Raw genomic sequence first — 19,071 nt, forward strand, 5'->3', positions numbered from 1 at the left:
TGTGTATTTGTGCTTGGCTGTGTAGATGAATATTTATAGATTTTATCTACACGTCATTATCTGTTTTTTTTGGTAGAAGAACAGCTGTATTTCCATTTGGATGGCTTTGCTGCCAGTGGCACTTTTAATGTTGGTCACTGGGCTGTACGCATATTCTAAAGGTAAGTGGGTGTTCATTTTCATTTTCAACCCTGCTTAATGAATTGTGTCACCAAAGAGGCACTAATTGTAATCTGCACCATACTAGATAAATGAGAAAGTGTTTTTTGTTGTTGAAGAACAAAAGGTGAACCATCCCGAGCTGAGACTGATGCTGGTGGGTAAGACTGGAGCTGGGAAGAGTGCGTCAGGAAACACCATCCTGAGTGAAGAAGCTTTCAGAGTCGAGGCATCTCCAGCATCTGTGACTGGACACTGTGAGCGAAGGAACAAAGCTCTGGATGGACGGAAAATCACTGTGATTGACACTCTTGGGGTGATGGACACATGGCTCACATCAGAACAAAGAGCCCACAGTGCACCTGAATGTATCTACCATCCTGCTCATCATCCTCATGTGTTCCTGCTGGTGATCAAAGTGGGGAGATTCACAGAGGAGGAGAGGAACGCTGTGAAGTGGATTCAGGAGAACTTTGGAGAAGAAGCTGTGAAGTTCACCATAATACTCTTCACTGGTGGAGATCTGTTAGAGAAAAAACCCATTGAGAAGTTTATCAGTAACAGTAACGAGCTTCAGAAACTTGTAGACACCTGTGGAGGTAGATATCACGTCTTCAACAACTATCAGAAAAATGATCACACTCAAGTCACAAAGTTGCTTGAAAAGATAGATTTGATATTATTTGGGTCTTTGGGCTACATTCATACACAAGAAGTCCACCAGAGGGTCCAAAAAAGCACCAGAGAAGAAGAAGAGAGGAAGAAATTAAATTTGATCAAAGAGATCAAATCAGAGGAGGCTGTAAAGAGAGATGCAATGGAAAGAATGATCAGAGAGGAGGAGGAACTAAGGAGAAAACAGATGGAAAGAGAGTTGAAAGAGGAGGAAATGAGAAAATGTAACAGCAGAGAGACAGAAATCAGACAGGAGGAGGAACAAAAGAGAGAGAAGATAGTTAGAGAGTCTAAAGAGGAGGAAATGAGAAAATGTATCAGCAGAGAGATTGAAATCAGACGAGAGGAGGAACAAAAGAGAGAGAAGATAGTAAGAGAGTCTAAAGAGGAGGAAATGAGAAAATGTAACAGCAGAGAGACAGAAATCAGACAGGAGGAGGAACAAAAGAGAGAGAAGATAGTAAGAGAGTCTAAAGAGGAGGAAATGAGAAAATGTAACAGCAGAGAGACAGAAATCAGACAGGAGGAGGAACAAAAGAGAGAGAAGATAGTTAGAGAGTCTAAAGAGGAGGAAATGAGAAAATGTATCAGCAGAGAGACAGAAATCAGACGAGAGGAGGAACAAAAGAGAAAACAGATGGAAAGAAAGATGAAAGAAGAGGAAATCAGGAACATTGAGAACAGGGAGGAAGAGATCAGAAAAGAGGAGGAACTGAAACGGACTCAAATAGAAAAAGAGATGAAAGCAGAGGAGAAAAGAAAGATGAATGAGATGGCAGTTAAATTAAGAGATGAACAATATGAGAACCAAAAACTTAGAGCAGAATTAGAGGAAATGCATAATATAAAATTCTGGTTAATCATCGTAGTTCTGTTCACTGTGTCCCTCTTTGTGGCTTTTCTGTGGAGTGGTAGGAATAAGAGAACTGGAAAATGAAAGAAAGAAAAGCAAGTTAAAAAAGAGTTAAACTAACTACCACCACTTGTCATACTACCAGATTCAAAGCAGCAAATAACGTTTTCTGGTTACTGGTCTTCGCAGTTACTTTGGTCACAGTGACCTTTACTCATCAAGTCAAACATCATAAAACATCATTAAAAAAGTCACTCACGCTGAAAAAATGTCTTTTTATAGTTTATTCTGCTGTATACATTTAAACAGAACTTGTCTGTTTCTGTATTTCATTGTAACCATTCTGTACTTCCAAGCACACAATGCATGCTGGGTAGCTCACCTGTCACCGCACTGCTAAGAGGTGCAGCAGAGAGTGTGCCAGTCAAACCAGATCAGAGGAGAAATTGCACCTACCGCACCTACTCACCAGCTACTGTTTCACCATGATGATCGATTCAGATGTGGTGTTGAAAACACTCTAACTATATGAAAATGTTAGGTACAGTACTAACTTGTGGCTGCAGTACTGAACATGAAGTCAGAACAATTAAAGTACCATTAGCAAACAAGCTAGCATTCATTCTGCCATATTTATTTTTAGATTCTTTTCCTTTGACTTTTTACAGCAGTTTTAACTACCTTGTTCAGTGTCAGTCTGAGCTACAGATCCCCAGAAATGTTCATGTTTTTATCTACTCTCCGTTTTGTCTCTTCGCTCCTGCTCTCGGTCTGGACTTGAACTTGTCTACTACAAAGTCTCAGTCTTGCCTGAGATTCGCCTCTAGTGGTCCTGAGTACACTGGAGCCAGTGAAATGTAATAGCTTACAATGGTACGTCTTTGTTTTATGATTCTTTAAAACTTTCAGAAATAAACATGCTTTGATATTGTTTGACGTTTTCTATTTATAATGTGATGTGATTCCAATAGGTGTATTTTAAAAGTCATTGATTTGTTCCTAATTTTATTTTATTTTTGCTAATCACACAGTTTGGTTTCTGTATAGCTTAAACTTAATTGATACTCGCTTTATCTGCTGTATATGAATATGTGTAAAATTATTCCAATAAAGCACGGAGGAAAAAAGTGTGACGCTGTGCAGAGTGAAAGTGAAAGTACGAGACTGTGAGAAGTGATTTTTCTGTAAAGCTGCTTTGTTTTACAACACCTGTTGTAAAAATCGCTGTATAAATAAACTTTGATTTTGACTTTGACTAGTAACAGACACACACTATGTAAGACTCTTTGTACTTTATTTTTAAACAATCTTTTAATGTTATAAACTAACTAGGAACGTTTTAACAGCAGTACCTGCATGTGGTATTGTACCACATAATTCCCCAGTTAATACCTACAATTTGCAGGGAATTTCAGAGTAATTTATCTAGACTGCTTTGGAACTTACCTCAAATATTACATAGAACTTTGGAGTTTGTACCACACATTTTCCCAGTGAATATCTAGAACTGAAGGACCAGTGAAAGGAAGCATCACTGTCTTTATGTCTTTTTCTATGAACACTTTCACCTCTTCAGCTGTTCCATCATAAGTGATGATGAGTTCTGAGGGCGTCTCCAGCAGTGACGACAGCATTTCAGCCAAATATGACAAAAGAAATCCTTTGAGTGTCACAACAGTGTGGTGAGTGTGTTACTGTAAATCAGTGTGTTACTGTAAATCAGTGTGTGAGTGTGTTACTGTAAATCAGTGTGTTACTGTAAATCAGTGTGTGTGTTACTGTAAATCAGTGTGTGTTACTGTAAATCAGTGTGTTACTGTAAATCAGTGTGTGTGTTACTGTAAATCAGTGTGTGTGAGTGTGTTTCTGTAAATCAGTGTGCGTTACTGTAAATCAGTGTGAGTGTGTTACTGTAAATCAGTGTGTTATTGTAAATCAATGTGTGTGTGTTACTGTAAATCAGTGTGTGTGAGTGTGTTTCTGTAAATCAGTGTGCGTTACTGTAAATCAGTGTGTGTGTGTTACTGTAAATCAGTGTGTTACTGTAAATCAGTGTAAGTGTGTTACTGTAAATCAGTGTGTGTTACTGTAAATCAGTGTGTGTGTGTTACTGTAAATCAGTGTGCGTGACTGTGTTACTGTAAATCAGTGTGTGTTACTGTAAATCAGTGTGTGTGTGTTACTGTAAATCAGTGTGCATGACTGTGTTACTGTAAATCAGTGTGTGTTACTGTAAATCAGTGTGTGTGTGTTACTGTAAATCAGTGTGTGTGTGTTACTGTAAATCAGTGTGTGTGTTTGTTACTGTAACTGTGTGTGTGAGTGTGTTACTGTAAATCAGTGTGTTACTGTAAATCAGTGTGTGTGTTACTGTAAATCAGTGTGTGAGTGTGTTACTGTAAATCAGTGTGTTACTGTAAATCAGTGTGTGTGTTACTGTAAATCAGTGTGTTACTGTAAATCAGTGTGTGTGTGTGTGTTTCTGTAAATCAGTGTGTTACTGTAAATCAGTGTGTTATTGTAAATCAGTGTGTGTGTGTTACTGTAAATCAGTGTGTGTGAGTGTGTTTCTGTAAATCAGTGTGCGTTACTGTAAATCAGTGTGTGTGTGTTTCTGTAAATCAGTGTGCGTTACTGTAAATCAGTGTGTGTGTGTTTCTGTAAATCAGTGTGCGTTACTGTAAATCAGTGTGTGTGTTACTGTAAATCAGTGTAAGTGTGTTACTGTAAATCAGTGTGTGTTACTGTAAATCAGTGTAAGTGTGTTACTGTAAATCAGTGTGCGTTACTGTAAATCAGTGTGTGTGTTACTGTAAATCAGTGTAAGTGTGTTACTGTAAATCAGTGTGTGTTACTGTAAATCAGTGTGTGTTACTGTAAATCAGTGTGTGTGTGTTACTGTAAATCAGTGTGTGTGTTTGTTACTGTAAATCAGTGTGCGTGAGTGTGTTACTGTAAATCAGTGTGTGTGAGTGTGTTACTGTAAATCTGTGTGTGAGTGTGTTACTATATATCAGTGTGTGTGTTACTGTAAATCAGTGTGTGTGAGTGTGTTACTGTAAATCTGTGTGTGAGTGTGTTACTATATATCAGTGAGTGTGTTACTGTAAATCAGTGTGTGTGTGTGTGTTACTGTAAATCAGTGTGTGTGAGTGTGTTACTGTAAATCAGTGTGCGTTACTGTAAATCAGTGTGTGTGTGTTACTGTAAATCAGTGTGTGTGTGTTACTGTAAATCAGTGTGCGTTACTGTAAATCAGTGTGTGTGTTACTGTAAATCAGTGTGCGTTACTGTAAATCAGTGTGTGTGTTACTGTAAATCAGTGTGCGTTACTGTAAATCAGTGTGCGTGTGTTACTGTAAATCAGTGTGTGTGTCACTGTAAATCAGTGTGCGTGTGTTACTGTAAATCAGTGTGTGTGTCACTGTAAATCAGTGTGCGTTACTGTAAATCAGTGTGTGTGTGTTACTGTAAATCAGTGTGTGTGTGTTACTGTAAATCAGTGTGTGTCACTGTAAATCAGTGTGCGTTACTGTAAATCAGTGTGTGTGTGTTACTGTAAATCAGTGTGTGTGTGTTACTGTAAATCAGTGTGCGTTACTGTAAATCAGTGTGTGTGTGTTACTGTAAATCAGTGTGCGTTACTGTAAATCAGTGTGCGTGTGTTACTGTAAATCAGTGTGTGTGTCACTGTAAATCAGTGTGCGTTACTGTAAATCAGTGTGTGTGTGTTACTGTAAATCAGTGTGTGTGTGTTACTGTAAATCAGTGTGCTTTACTGTAAATCAGTGTGTGTGTGTTACTGTAAATCAGTGTGCGTTACTGTAAATCAGTGTAAGTGTGTTTCTGTAAATCAGTGTGTGTGTGTCACTGTAAATCAGTGTGCGTTACTGTAAATCAGTGTGTGTTACTGTAAATCAGTGTGCGTGACTGTGTTACTGTAAATCAGTGTGTGTTACTGTAAATCAGTGTGTGTGTGTGTTACTGTAAATCAGTGTGTGTGTTTGTTACTGTAACTCAGTGTGTGTGAGTGTGTTACTGTAAATCAGTGTGTGTGTTTGTTACTGTAAATCAGTGTGTGTGAGTGTGTTACTGTAAATCTGTGTGTGTGTTTGTTACTATATATCAGTGTGTGTGTTACTGTAAATCAGTGTGTGTGTGTGTGTTACTGTAAATCAGTGTGTGTGTTTGTTACTGTAAATCTGTGTGAGTGTGTTACTGTAAATCTGTGTGTGTGTTTGTTACTATATATCAGTGTGTGTGTTACTGTAAATCAGTGTGTGTGTGTGTTACTGTAAATCAGTGTGTGTGAGTGTGTTACTGTAAATCAGTGTGTGTGTGTGTCACTGTAAATCAGTGTGCGTTACTGCAAATCAGTGTAAGTGTGTTACTGTAAATCAGTGTGTGTGTGTTACTGTAAATCAGTGAGTGTGTGTCTTACTGCAAATCAGTGTGCTTTACTGTAAATCAGTGTGTGTGTGTGTTACTGTAAATCAGTGTGTGTGAGTGTGTTACTGTAAATCAGTGTGTGTGTGTGTGTCACTGTAAATCAGTGTGCGTTACTGTAAATCAGTGTGTGTGTGTTACTGTAAATCAGTGTGTGTGAGTGTGTTACTGTAAATCAGTGTGTGTGTGTGTGTCACTGTAAATCAGTGTGCGTTACTGTAAATCAGTGTGTGTTACTGTAAATCAGTGTAAGTGTGTTACTGTAAATCAGTGTGTGTTACTGTAAATCAGTGTGTGTGTGTTACTGTAAATCAGTGTGTGTGTGTGTGTCACTGTAAATCAGTGTGCGTTACTGTAAATCAGTGTGTGTTACTGTAAATCAGTGTAAGTGTGTTACTGTAAATCAGTGTGTGTTACTGTAAATCAGTGTGTGTGTATTACTGTAAATCAGTGTGTGTTACTGTAAATCTGTGTGTTTGTTACTGTAACTCAGTGTGTGTGAGTGTGTTACTCTAAATCAGTGTGTGTGTGTGTTACTGTAACTCTGTGTGAGTGTGTTACTGTATATCAGTGTGTGAGTGTGTTACTATATATCAGTGTGTGAGTGTGTTACTATATATCAGTGTGTGTGTGTGTTACTATATATCAGTGTGTGTGTGTTACTGTAAATCAGTGTGTTACTGTATATCAGTGTGTGAGTGTGTTACTATATATCAGTGTGTGAGTGTGTTACTATATATCAGTGTGTGTGTGTTACTGTAAATCAGTGTGTTACTGTATATCAGTGTGTGAGTGTGTTACTATAAATCTGTGTGAGTGTGTTACTATATATCAGTGTGTGTGAGTGTGTTACTGTAAATCTGTGTGAGTGTGTTACTATATATCAGTGTGTGTGTGTGTGTGTTACTGTAAATCTGTGTTACTGTAAATCAGTGTGTGTGTGTTACTGTAAATCAGTGTGTATGAGTGTGTTACTGTAAATCAATGTGTGTTACTGTAAATCAGTGTGTGTTACTGTAAATCAGTGTGCGTGAGTGTGTTACTGTAAATCAGTGTGTGTGTGTTACTGTAAATCAGTGTGTGTGTTACTGTATATCAGTGTGTGTGTGTGTTACTGTAAATCAGTGTAAGTGTGTTACTGTAAATCAGTGTGTGTTACTGTAAATCAGTGTGTGTGTGTTACTGTAAATCAGTGTGTGTTACTGTAAATCTGTGTGTTTGTTACTGTAACTCAGTGTGTGTGAGTGTGTTACTCTAAATCAGTGTGTGTGTTTGTTACTGTAACTCTGTGTGAGTGTGTTACTGTATATCAGTGTGTGAGTGTGTTACTATATATCAGTGTGTGAGTGTGTTACTATATATCAGTGTGTGTGTGTTACTGTAAATCAGTGTGTTACTGTATATCAGTGTGTGAGTGTGTTACTATAAATCTGTGTGAGTGTGTTACTATATATCAGTGTGTGTGAGTGTGTTACTGTAAATCTGTGTGAGTGTGTTACTATATATCAGTGTGTGTGTGTGTGTGTTACTGTAAATCTGTGTTACTGTAAATCAGTGTGTGTGTGTTACTGTAAATCAGTGTGCATAAGTGTTACTGTAAATCAGTGTGTGTTACTGTAAATCAGTGTGTGTTACTGTAAATCAGTGTGCGTGTGTGTGTTACTGTAAATCAGTGTGTGTTACTGTAAATCAGTGTGTGTGTGTGTTACTGTATATCAGTGTGTGTGTGTGTTACTGTAAATCAGTGTGTGTGTGTTACTGTAAATCAGTGTGTGAGTGTTACTATATATCAGTGTGTGTGCATGTGTTACTGTAAATCAGTGTGTGTGTTTGTTACTGTAACTCAGTGTGTGTGAGTGTGTTACTGTAAATCTGTGTGTGTTTGTTACTGTAACTGTGTGAGTGTGTTACTGTAAATCAGTGTGTTACTGTATATCAGTGTGTGTGTGTTACTCTAACTCAGTGTGTGTTACTGTAAATCAGTGTGTTACTGTAACAGTGTGTGTGTGTTACTGTAAATCAGTGTGTGTGTTTTACTGTAAATGAGTGTGTGTGAGTGTTACTGTAACAGTGTGTGTGAGTGTGTAAATGTGTGATGAAGAGTCTGAACAGTGTGTGTGTGTTACTGTAACAATGTGTGTTACTGTAAATCAGTGTGTGTGAGTGTGTTACTCTAACTCAGTGTGTGTGTGTTACTGTAAATCAGTGTGTGAGTGTGTTACTCTAACTCAGTGTGTGTGTTACTGTAAATCAGTGTGTGAGTGTGTTACTGTAACTCAGTGTGTGTGAGTGTGTTACTGTAAATCAGTGTGTGAGAGTGTGTTACTCTAACTCAGTGTGTGTGTGTGTTACTGTAAATCAGTGTGTGAGAGTGTGTTACTCTAACTCAGTGTGTGTGAGTGTGTGTGTGTGTTACTGTAAATCAGTGTGTGTGAGTGTGTGTGTGTGTTACTGTAAATCAGTGTGTGTGAGTGTGTGTGTGTTACTGTAAATCAGTGAGTGTGAGTGTGTGTGTGTGTTACTGTAACCCAGTGTGTCCTTTTTAAATGAACTTTCAGTTCAGAGCAGTTGAGCCAGAGACTCTCACCTGTTTCCAGCTGCATCTCCATGAAGAGCGATCAGTCAATGGGCTCTCCAGTCAATTTCAGCAATAACTCCAGTGATGAACATTATTCCACAGATCAGCGGTATAGAATCTTCTTCATATCAAAACCATGACTGTCTTGAGAAGATTTTAACTGTTAGTGTTCAAATGGTACTCTTTCTCTTAATCCTTTAGAGCTCACACAAAGAGGTTCTAACCACTTTTTCATTTAATAAGCTGATTTCTTAATGTGCCTGTTGCAGTTATTTTATATATAAAGAACCTGATCTAATAACAATGTGTTCAGTTTGTGTCGCAAACTAGCTTTTTGAGCAGGAAAACACATGAGTGGGAATATAGTTCACACACCTATTTTTTTATTGTGATTAAACAGATTAATAACACTCGCTCATCTGAACCACGTCCTGAATGAGCTCACACACCCACTCAGCAAACCTGCTGCATCAAGCAATAAAAGAAGCCTTGTGCATCTTTCATACAGTGATAGAGACACAGTAGAACACAGAAAGTAGCGTAAGGGATTCCTGCTTCATCTGAGTGGTCATAATGTTATAAGTCATAAGGCATGCTGAAATTTATAAAGTGATGTTACTGTTTCCAACGTGGACGTGTACGTGAGCTTCTCTGGCAGCAGATTTAAAGGAGCGGCTTTCTGTTATTTGACGCCCGGTACTGGACCCATCAGGTTCATGACAGAATATATTGTTTGGACAAAGTGATGCATTGAATAAGCTTGTACATCATTTCCACATGAACAACATGTATTAATTATCGCTGAACAACTTATTGGGTTCACGATTTTAGATTCTCATGATATTTTGAGCAAAATTGGAATGATCAACACAATTTTGTCTTCTAGTTTGTTATTTCCAACCACTGGTGTAATGTATGTTATTCATGTCAAAATTATGTTCATGTGTAAAATGAATTCAGTGCATCAGTTTTTCCAGTAGATGGTTTATTCACTCTTACTGAAACATTGAATTCATCACTGGAGCTCCTGTTGTTCTCACTGTCTCGTCATTCTGTTCTGTTGGTTTTTGTTCAGAATCCACTCAGCTACCCGTCAGAAGAGAATCTTCTGCAAATACCGCCCCAGACATGCATGTGTTTGTGGTGAGACGTGCAGCGCTAGAACTCAGAAATGCATGCATGCCCAGCCGTGTAGCTGCTGCGGTGGCATCGTCAGTCCACAGGTGAGTCAGAACAGGCAGGTGGAGTTCAGTTCATTCAATTCTATTTCACTTCAGCTCATCCATGTGTTGAGGAACTGAAATTCAGTTGTGCAGATCAGTGACTCGCAACACACTGAATTATTCTTTAATTAATTATTAACTAAGTGATGTATTCAGTAACTGCTGCGAATTTCTAAACAACTGTTATGAATTGTTTTGTAATTATGAATTATTCAGTAATTACTATGAAGCTAATATTTTAGCTGTGTAGTTTGTGGAGTTACAGTGGATCTGCTGATCCGGAGAGTTCATTGTGTTAACTCACAGATTTCTAATCCTGGTCCTGGAGCACTGCTGCCCTGCACATTTGACTGTTTTCCTACTCTGACACACTCTATCACACACTGCAGCTCAGGAGGGGCTTATTAAATAGCTGATTGTTTGGACTGAGCAGGTGGATCAGTAAAGTCTGCAGGGCACTACTGGTTCTCCAGGACCAGGACTACAAACCACTGGGTTAGACAGTGAATTCATCCTCCTTTGTGAATTATGTGCTAAATTGATTGCAGTGCTTGTTTACACAGCTCTCCTTTTGTAACTTTGCAGAACCTCACTGCAGCTTCAGAACAGGACGCAGCTAAACCTGTGCATGAGGATGGTCCACAAAGAGGAAATCGTAAGTGAGCAGAACTCAAACAGAGCAGAGAACTCGAGGCACATACGTCTCTTTTAATGTAAATCCCCACAGTGACAGTGATAATAGGAATATTTGAAGTCAAGAAATAAGGTTACATAATGTTAATTAGCAATCTTATACATATGTACTGTAATTATAATGAGCCACATCTTTTTCTTTCCACTGGTAAAAATGTTTTTTCAGGCTCCATTTGGTTATTTTGGATCCTGTCTCCGCTGAATGGTCTCCTCTGTGTCACTGCAGCTGCAGCTGTAATGTATTTTATGAGTTCCTCTAAAATGCAAGGTGAGTGTGAGAACACTGCATAACCTTTTCATACATGGGTCACTTTTTTGTTTCTACCTGTAGTGCAAAATGCATATATAATAATTTAGATCTGTCTTATGTTTATTGAAACCTATATTAAGTAGGTAAGTTTTAATTAAAGCACATTTAAATCAATGGACGTTGCCCAAATGCTTTACAAAATGAGCAGATAAACTATAAGCATAATGAGACAAATAGGAAAACAGAAAAATAAAACAGAGCAAAAATGAAGCAACATGAAAACAAGCAGGTGGAACTAAAATATACACTAATAAAACAACAGAAAAACAAAGAGTAAAAAAGAGAACCAAAGAGACAAATAAACAGCATGAAAATGAAATAAATAGATATATTAAACACCTTCATCATATGTAAAAAAGTTGATGGGTGCAAGTGAGCAAAGGGACAGTGGGTGATTTAGTATAATAGTATAATAGACAAACTGCTAATCTACTCAGTCAAGTTTAGGATTGTTTGGGTTACTGAAAGAAATGGGTTATTGTCTAAGTCATGATCTGGTTCAGTCCCATTTCAGTTTAGGCTGGTCATTTACTGAGCTGTAATTCATTTTTCATGCATATAGGATAAATATAAATTTATATATAAAATTTGAGAAAGTATGTCAAAATAATGAGATAGTATTTCAAAATAATGACCCGGTATTGTAAAATAATGATTTAGTACTGCAAAATAATGGAATAGCATCTTATAATAAAGCAATAAGCCACGAGAGGCAGGGCATTACTGCGATTATATCACGGGAAAGGGTGTTCTTAGGCACAGTGCAAAGCAGAGTAAAACCTCTGTCCTTGTGATAAAATTGCAGTAACACACAGCCTCAAGGGGCTTATTGCTTTTATAAAATGGCAGCCAACATAAAATAGGATAAAATACCACATTTTTAAGAAAATAATTTATTATTAATAATAATTGACATAAAAAGTATTCCACCAAGAATTCCTTTAGCATATGACATCATTGCCAAGCAATGGAGTCGTTTAGGCTGTTAGTTATCTTTTAGCGTGTAATTTACAACAGCTTCCAACGCGGCTTATCCATCAGATTTCAGGACCGCAACTGTAGGTTTTATAATAATGGCTTAGTATTTCAAAATAATGACTTAATATCTTAATATAATGGAATAGCAAATCACCGAACAATGAAAAAAGGAGAGAAAATTAAGATCTGCGAAAATGTAGAATGCTCAGGCTGCTCAACCAATGCTCAAAGTTTGTTCGTTGTTTTGTGTTGCTAGATATAATATAAAATACATATATAAAATACAAAATTTTTAAGAAAATAATTTATTATTAATAATAATTGACAAACAAGTATTCCTTTAGCATATGATATCATTGCCAAGCAACCATGGACAGCTGAATGCGGAGAACATTCAGTCACCCATCGCTGTATATTACAGTCATTTCATAAACTTTTTCTCGTACAACAACGAACATATGATAACAGCACTGTTTAATGCAAAAACATTCGCTTTATAAATACTTTTTGGTCACCAAATTACCACTGCAAATCTCATTTAGCATCAGTCTAATGGTGCTCCTCTTCTTAGGTTGGGGCTGAATCTCAAATGGCTCCCTGCTTTCTACATTGTGCACTATGTAGGAATTTAAATACTGATTCACGCACACCAACAGTGCATAATATCGCTAAACAGTCATTTGAGATTCATCCACATTCATACTCTACAGTTGATGCGCTATTTGGCTGTTGAGTCTAGAATTTCAAAACTTAGCACACTATTTAGGGAGCACAGAGTCGTACTTAGCCTGGGTTTGATGCTACTTCTGACTGAAACATGGACATTTGAAGCATGTAAGCCATTCAGGTGACATTCTTTAGACTTTTATTCTGCCATTTTACAGTGAATCATATTGTAAGTTCTTGAATTCGAGTCTTTGATATTAACAATGGAGTCGTTTAGGCTGTTAGTTATCTTTTAGCGTGTATTTTACAACAGCTTCGAACGCAGCTTAGCCAATCATATTTCAGGACCGCAACTGTAAGTTTTATAATAATGGCTTAGTATTTCAAAATAATGACTTAATATCTTAATATAATGGAATAGCAAATCACCGAACAATAAAAAAAGGAGAGAAAATCAAGATCTGAGAAAATGTAGAATGCTCAGGCTGCTCAACCAATGCTCAAAGTCTCAAAGAGGCCATGTTTACAGTATCATAAGACATTTTAATGATACATAATATCACAGTATTTTTACATGCAGTCACAATGCACTAGCAGTGCTACATTTAAAAAAAATACTAGTTTTGTGTTGCTAGACATGTGAAACATGAATGTGAAAGCTGAATATAATTAGGATTAATTCAGTTGTTGCAGCCTAGTTTAGAGAGTTATTTGGATTTTGTGTTGGATTAAATCTTGCCATAGTATTGTTTTGGCAGTGAGCATTGACAAAAACAACAACAGTGCCAGATTTGAATTGAACTGAATTGAATTGAACGCGGTCCGTGTTGCAAATCTGCTTAAATTTTAATAGTGACCTAAAAAAGTGCAGAATCCTGAATATTTTAAATATTTTTTTCTTTATTTTACTTGTCATGATGTTTTGTTATTTTATTTTCACAATTCACAGATAAACCTGTGCTTGAAGACTGTCTGCAAACAGTAAATCGTAAGCAGACAGAACTCAAACAGAGCAGATACTCTACTACTTACACGCTGAAGCATACACGTCACTGTCTGTGACAATGTTAATCATTAACAATGTTAATATAATGTAAATATTTTCTAGTCAATAAATATTTTGTAGTCAATAAATAGAGTAAAGAGTAAAACAGAGAACCAAATATATATACGTAGATATATACACTATATTGCCCAAAGTCTCCACAGATGTTCTATCAGGTTGAGGTCAGGACTCTGTGCAGGCCAGTCAAGTTCTTGCACACCAAACTCACTCATGCATGTCTATATGGACCTTGCCTTGTGCACTGGTGTGCAGTCATGTTGGAACAGGAAGGGGCCGTCCCCAAACTGTTCCCATAAAGTTGGGAGCATGAAAGTGTCCAAAATCTCTTGGTCTGCTGAAGCATTAAGACTTCCTTTAACTGGAACTAAGGGGCCGAGCCCAACTCCTGAAAAACAACCCCACAACATAATCCCCCCTCCACCAAACTTTACACTTGGCACAATGCAGTCAGACAAGTACCATTCTCCTGGCAACTGCCAAATCCAGACTCGTCTATCGGATAGCCAGACAGAGAAGCGTGATTGGTCACTCCAGAGAATACGTCTCCACTGCTCTAGAGTCCAGTGGCGGCACTTTACACCACTGCATTCAACGCTTTGCATTGAGCTTGGCAATGTAAGGCTTGGATGCAGCTGCTCAGCCATGGAAACCCATTCTATGAAGCTCTCTACGCTGTTCTTGAGTTAATCTGAAGGCCACATGAAGTTTGGAGGTCTGAAGCGATTGACTCTGCAGAAAGTTGGCGACCTCTGCGCACTATGCACCTCAGCATCTGCTGACCCCGTTCTGTCATTTTATGTGGACTACCACTTTGTGGCTGAGCCCTTCGAGCCCTCAGGTAGCACTGCCTGAGAAACTGTCATGCTACTGCATTAAATATAGCCACTCAGGCTATGGAGTACTTCAGAAAACCATTGTCACTTAACACAGTCTGCCGCTTCATCAAGTAATGCAACTTGAAACTCTAGTATGCAAGGAGAAAGCCATGCACCAATTCTATGCAGAAACACAGCTGAGTTCTCTAGGCCTGAACTCATCTGAAGACATTTGAAATGTGTGTTGTTGTCAGATGAGTCCATGTTTCAGCTTATTTTTTGGAAAAAATGAACATTGAGTTCTCCATGAAAGGGACTGTCCAAGCTTGAGGGGCTCATGGTACAGTTCGAGTTTTGACCATTGCCATTAATTAGGGAGGGGCTGGTCCGTTTTTGGCTTTGTAGGCAAGCATCTGATGAGTGCAGCTACAGGACGCCAGTGAAGGGAGCGCAGCAGTGGGTTGACATGACTGAACTTAGGGAGATTAAAGACGAGCCGAGCTGCTGCATTCTAGATGAGTTGCAGAGGCTTGATGGTCTGCATAGGAAGACCATCGAAGAGCAAGTTGCAGTAGTTAAGCCTTGAGATGACAAGAGACTGAATTAGCACTTGGGTGGCCTCTTGAGTGAGAAAGGGTCGGATCCTCCGGATGTTGTACAGGAGAAATCCGGCAATAACTAGCCATCCAGAATCACATCAAGACTTCTTGCCTACAGACGGAACAATCAAACAGTTCTCGAATGAGATGGCAAGATCATGATGAGGACCTGTAGTTGCAGGGATGAATAGCAGCTCAGTCTTACTAGGCTTCATGTGGTGAGCTGCCATCCATGAAGAGATAATTCTACATTATAAAATAAAATGAAATCAGGAAAGCAATGTTGTAAAACAAGGAAAAACTATAAAAACTGAAAATAAATACAGAGTAATTTGAAGGAATTTTGTTAAAACGAGCACAAACATTTGCTACTCCACCAAACCACTTGAGTGACAGGAAATGAGTCATTTACATTTACAGCATTTAGCAGACGCTCTTATCCAGAGCGACTTACAGAAAGTGCTTTGTCTATCCAGAGAAAGTATCTTTGCAAGTTACCAATAGGTTAGAGAGAAAGCCAGTCCTGAGCTCAGATACTGCTGGAATCAGAAAGTCATTTTGATACCTAGAGAAAAAGGAACAGAGTTGAACACAGAACAGTGCAGTACAATACAATACATAAGTGCAGTACAATACTTTACAATCAATACTTAATTCAGCGAGGACAGCCAGTGGGAGTTCGTTCCACCACCTGGGTGCCAGCACAGAGTCTTGGTGCTTGTCTTCCATGCTCCTTGAAGGATGGCGGGTCAAGCCAAGCTGTACTCGAAGCTCGAAGGGCCATCAAGTAGGGAGGGGCTGGTCCATTTTTGGCTTTGTAGGCAAGCATAAGGGTTTTAAATCTCATATGTGCAGCTACAGGAAGCCAGTGAAGGTAGCGCAGCAGTGGGGTGACGTGGCTGAACTTGGGGAAACTGAAGACGAGTCGTGCTGCTGCATTCTGGATGAGCTGCAGAGGCTTGATGGCCTCCGTTGGAAGACCAGCCAAGAGCGAGTTGCATTAGTCAAGCTTTGAGACGACAAGAAACTGCATTAGCACCTGGGTGGCCTCTCGAGTGAGAAAGGGTCGGATCCTCCGGATATTGTACAGGAGAAATCTGCATGACCGAGTTAGGTTCACAATCATAGCCAGCTGTCACTGTGTCTTAAGATGCCTTGACAGTATTTATAAGATGTCTTGAGACATTTTTTTATGCCAAGACATCTCAAGAACGTCTTAAGACGTATGAGTGAAGACACAATCTTTGTCTTGAGACAGGAAAGTTAACGTCTTAAGACAAAGAAGTAATTATTTTGTGTGTCTTGAAGATGCGGCATGACTTAAGACATCATTTTGTCTTAAGACACAGAGATGTTGTGTCTTAAAACAGTTCAGTTGAGTCCAAAGAGTAGTCCATTACAAAAAGTCCTGTGGTATGAATGTGGTATTCCTGTGATACTGCCAAACTTACACTACAAAATTACAACTGAGGATTACCAGGATTACCACAGCACTGCCTAATGTAAAATAATATATAAGTATGTCCTCAAGAAACAGCCTGCTGTAATCTTATGGTTTTTGTGTGATATTACTAAAAGAACAGTCACTAAGGTTTTACTTGCTGTACTTTTGTGATTCTTTTATTGTATGTTTTGTTTTTTGATTATTGCAGAAATGTGTTTACAGTAGCAAAACAGCAAAAGAAAAATTCAATTCTTAAACCATTTGCCTTACCTTAAAATATTTAAACTCGTTTCCTTATATAATAGAAGTTCATGGTAGAATAACTTTTCATTTATCTCCATTGGTAAATGTTACAATCACAGTCAGTCACAGCCTTTTGCTCATTTGCAGAAAACATGCTATGATTAAAACAACATTGATCTATTTTCAAGTGTACAGTTGTAACCAGAGACAACAAGCTAGGAACCAAGATAAAACAACTTTGAACTAATAGGAAGTAAGTGTACTTAACAGCTAACCTGGGTACTGTAGAGACTTAATGCAGAAAAAGCGCTTGGCTCACTCTCTTCAAGATCAACACTTCTATTTATTTTCTTAAGCAGATCAGGGCTGCCCAAAGTTTGACCATTAGGACTTTTAATTTGGCCCAACAGAAAAAGAAAACAAACTTTTTATATACTATGTATAATTTTCAAAATTATTATCTCCAGGTATTGGAAAACACAAACAATAGTAAACAAATGTATTTGAGTAGTGATATAAAGACCTTTATTGTTTCACCACGTAAAATTACATAATAAACAGATTTTTGTTTAAATGTCCAACTTCATACTTTGACTTTAATATATTAAGACATGGCCTCCAGTGAAGCTGTATGATAATCCTGTACTGCTGTCTCATGTATTTCAAGGGTTTGCACTTTTCTACTCTGTGTCTAGATTAAAAACAAACAAACAAACAAACAAAACAAAACAGCTCAGTTCATTCAGTACAGAGAGGTGCGAACCGGAAAAAAAAGCTCTATGGGAGGACAAACACAAGACTGGCGGGAGTTTCAGACCAATTAGAGCGACTCCGCCGCTTGGACGTTCGGTTTTGAAGCGTGAGCGTTGTATTGGGGGCGTTCATCCGTTGAAAGCCAAGCGCGACCGTTACAGCCTTTACAGTGAGCGAGTCTCTCAGGTCGCTAACGCGGGCAGTTTTATCGAGTTTGTTTAGCGAGTGTTAAACCTCGATAAGACTCTCTTACACTCCTTACTGAGACAGCGCCGCCTGCCGGGTGACGCTTTCAGCTCCCAGAAACAAGGATTTTCAGCTGCGTAGTTAGCTAAAGCTAACAAGCTGACTGGACCGAGTGGAGTGGCGACTGGAGTCACGACTGCAATGGTCAGAATCTGCTTTTAAAATGTGAGTAGTGACGAAATGAGATAAGCAGCCTCACTAACAGTCAGCTGGAGTACACTTTTCTGTATTTCCGGGTCGATCTGCCGAGTGAAGACACCAGCGGTAGGTTAGCATAAAGTTAGCCAGCGGCTGAGCGGCTTGTCTGTTTACGCCTCGCGCCCGCTCCCAGCAGCGCACTGTAAACATACCGCCCAGCTTCTGCTCTCTACAGCTGTCTCACCCCAGCAGCGCACTGTAAACATACCGCCCAGCTTCAGCTCTCTACAGCTGTCTCACCCCAGCAGTGCAGCCATGGAGGCTCATAAGGTTTGGAGGATGGACAGGTGAGATGTTATGCTAGTGTGCAGCTGAATCAGTCAGTTGAAGCATTGAGGTAGCTGGAACAAATGAAGGGCTGCCTCAGAATTAAATCTAAGACTGATCACAGTGCAGCAGGGTCAGCACACTGAACAATACAACAATGAAACTGAACATAGTCCGTCAGTCTGTGTAGCTCAGAGAGGGTAGTAATGATTTTAATTTGCTCAGTTACATTTACTCTAGTAACGTCTTGGTGGATTTGTACTTTCTGGAGTATTTTTAAAATGTATTATTTGTGCTTTAGATTAATAATCTATGTTTTACTCAGCTACATTTATTAGAAATATATAATGACCAGTTTGTTTTGTGTTTAAGTTCATTGTTATGCCTTGCTGTTATTGTTTTGCTGCATTTACCTCATGTGTCTGCTTTGTTTTAGATGTTTCTCATCAGAAATCATCTGAAGCTGAGCAACTGGTGAGACTCAAGTTTTAACTTTTTAAATGAAACTATAAGAATGTCAGACAGATGTTTAGATTTGGTGGGTATTTCAAACAAATATAATTCATGAAGTATTTATTGTAATACAGAAGAGCAGAATGTTTAGGTAAAGCTGGGTTAGAGTACTCAAATATCTGCACTTTGTTCATTCAATTTATTAATATGTCATTTGCCATTACAGCTGTGTTCAAAATATTGATCTGGCAATATCACCAACACTGTGTCAATATTTATGAATTTACTTCTTCATGGTACCTTAATGTGTAATACTGCAAGTCTCAGAGCCCTACAATTTATAGCATACAGCATGTGGTAAACATGATCTAATAGAGTTCAGCTCTTATTAATAATCATTTCATGT

The 19,071-nt window shown here is 38.5% G+C and overlaps 2 protein-coding genes across 2 annotated transcripts in view; both read left to right on the forward strand.

Annotated features, from left to right (window-relative positions):
- Positions 1-10,865, forward strand: part of LOC118800109 — a 32,391-nt gene extending 21,526 nt beyond the window's left edge. Inside the window, exons 19-23 of the mRNA XM_036560254.1 lie at positions 77-161; positions 279-1,745; positions 9,787-9,934; positions 10,520-10,589; positions 10,854-10,865. Coding sequence (XP_036416147.1) covers positions 77-161; positions 279-1,745; positions 9,787-9,934; positions 10,520-10,589; positions 10,854-10,865 — 1,782 coding nt within the window. The remainder of the gene's footprint in view (positions 1-76; positions 162-278; positions 1,746-9,786; positions 9,935-10,519; positions 10,590-10,853) is intronic.
- Positions 10,866-18,200: 7,335 nt separating this feature from the next.
- Positions 18,201-19,071, forward strand: part of LOC118800110 (GTPase IMAP family member 9-like) — a 39,255-nt gene continuing 38,384 nt past the window's right edge. The window contains exon 1 of the mRNA XM_036560255.1: positions 18,201-18,232. Coding sequence (XP_036416148.1) covers positions 18,201-18,232 — 32 coding nt within the window. The remainder of the gene's footprint in view (positions 18,233-19,071) is intronic.

The sequence above is a fragment of the Colossoma macropomum genome, unplaced genomic scaffold, assembly GCF_904425465.1.
Source record: "Colossoma macropomum unplaced genomic scaffold, Colossoma_macropomum, whole genome shotgun sequence".
In the NCBI taxonomy this organism is placed as follows: Eukaryota; Metazoa; Chordata; class Actinopteri; order Characiformes; family Serrasalmidae; genus Colossoma; species Colossoma macropomum.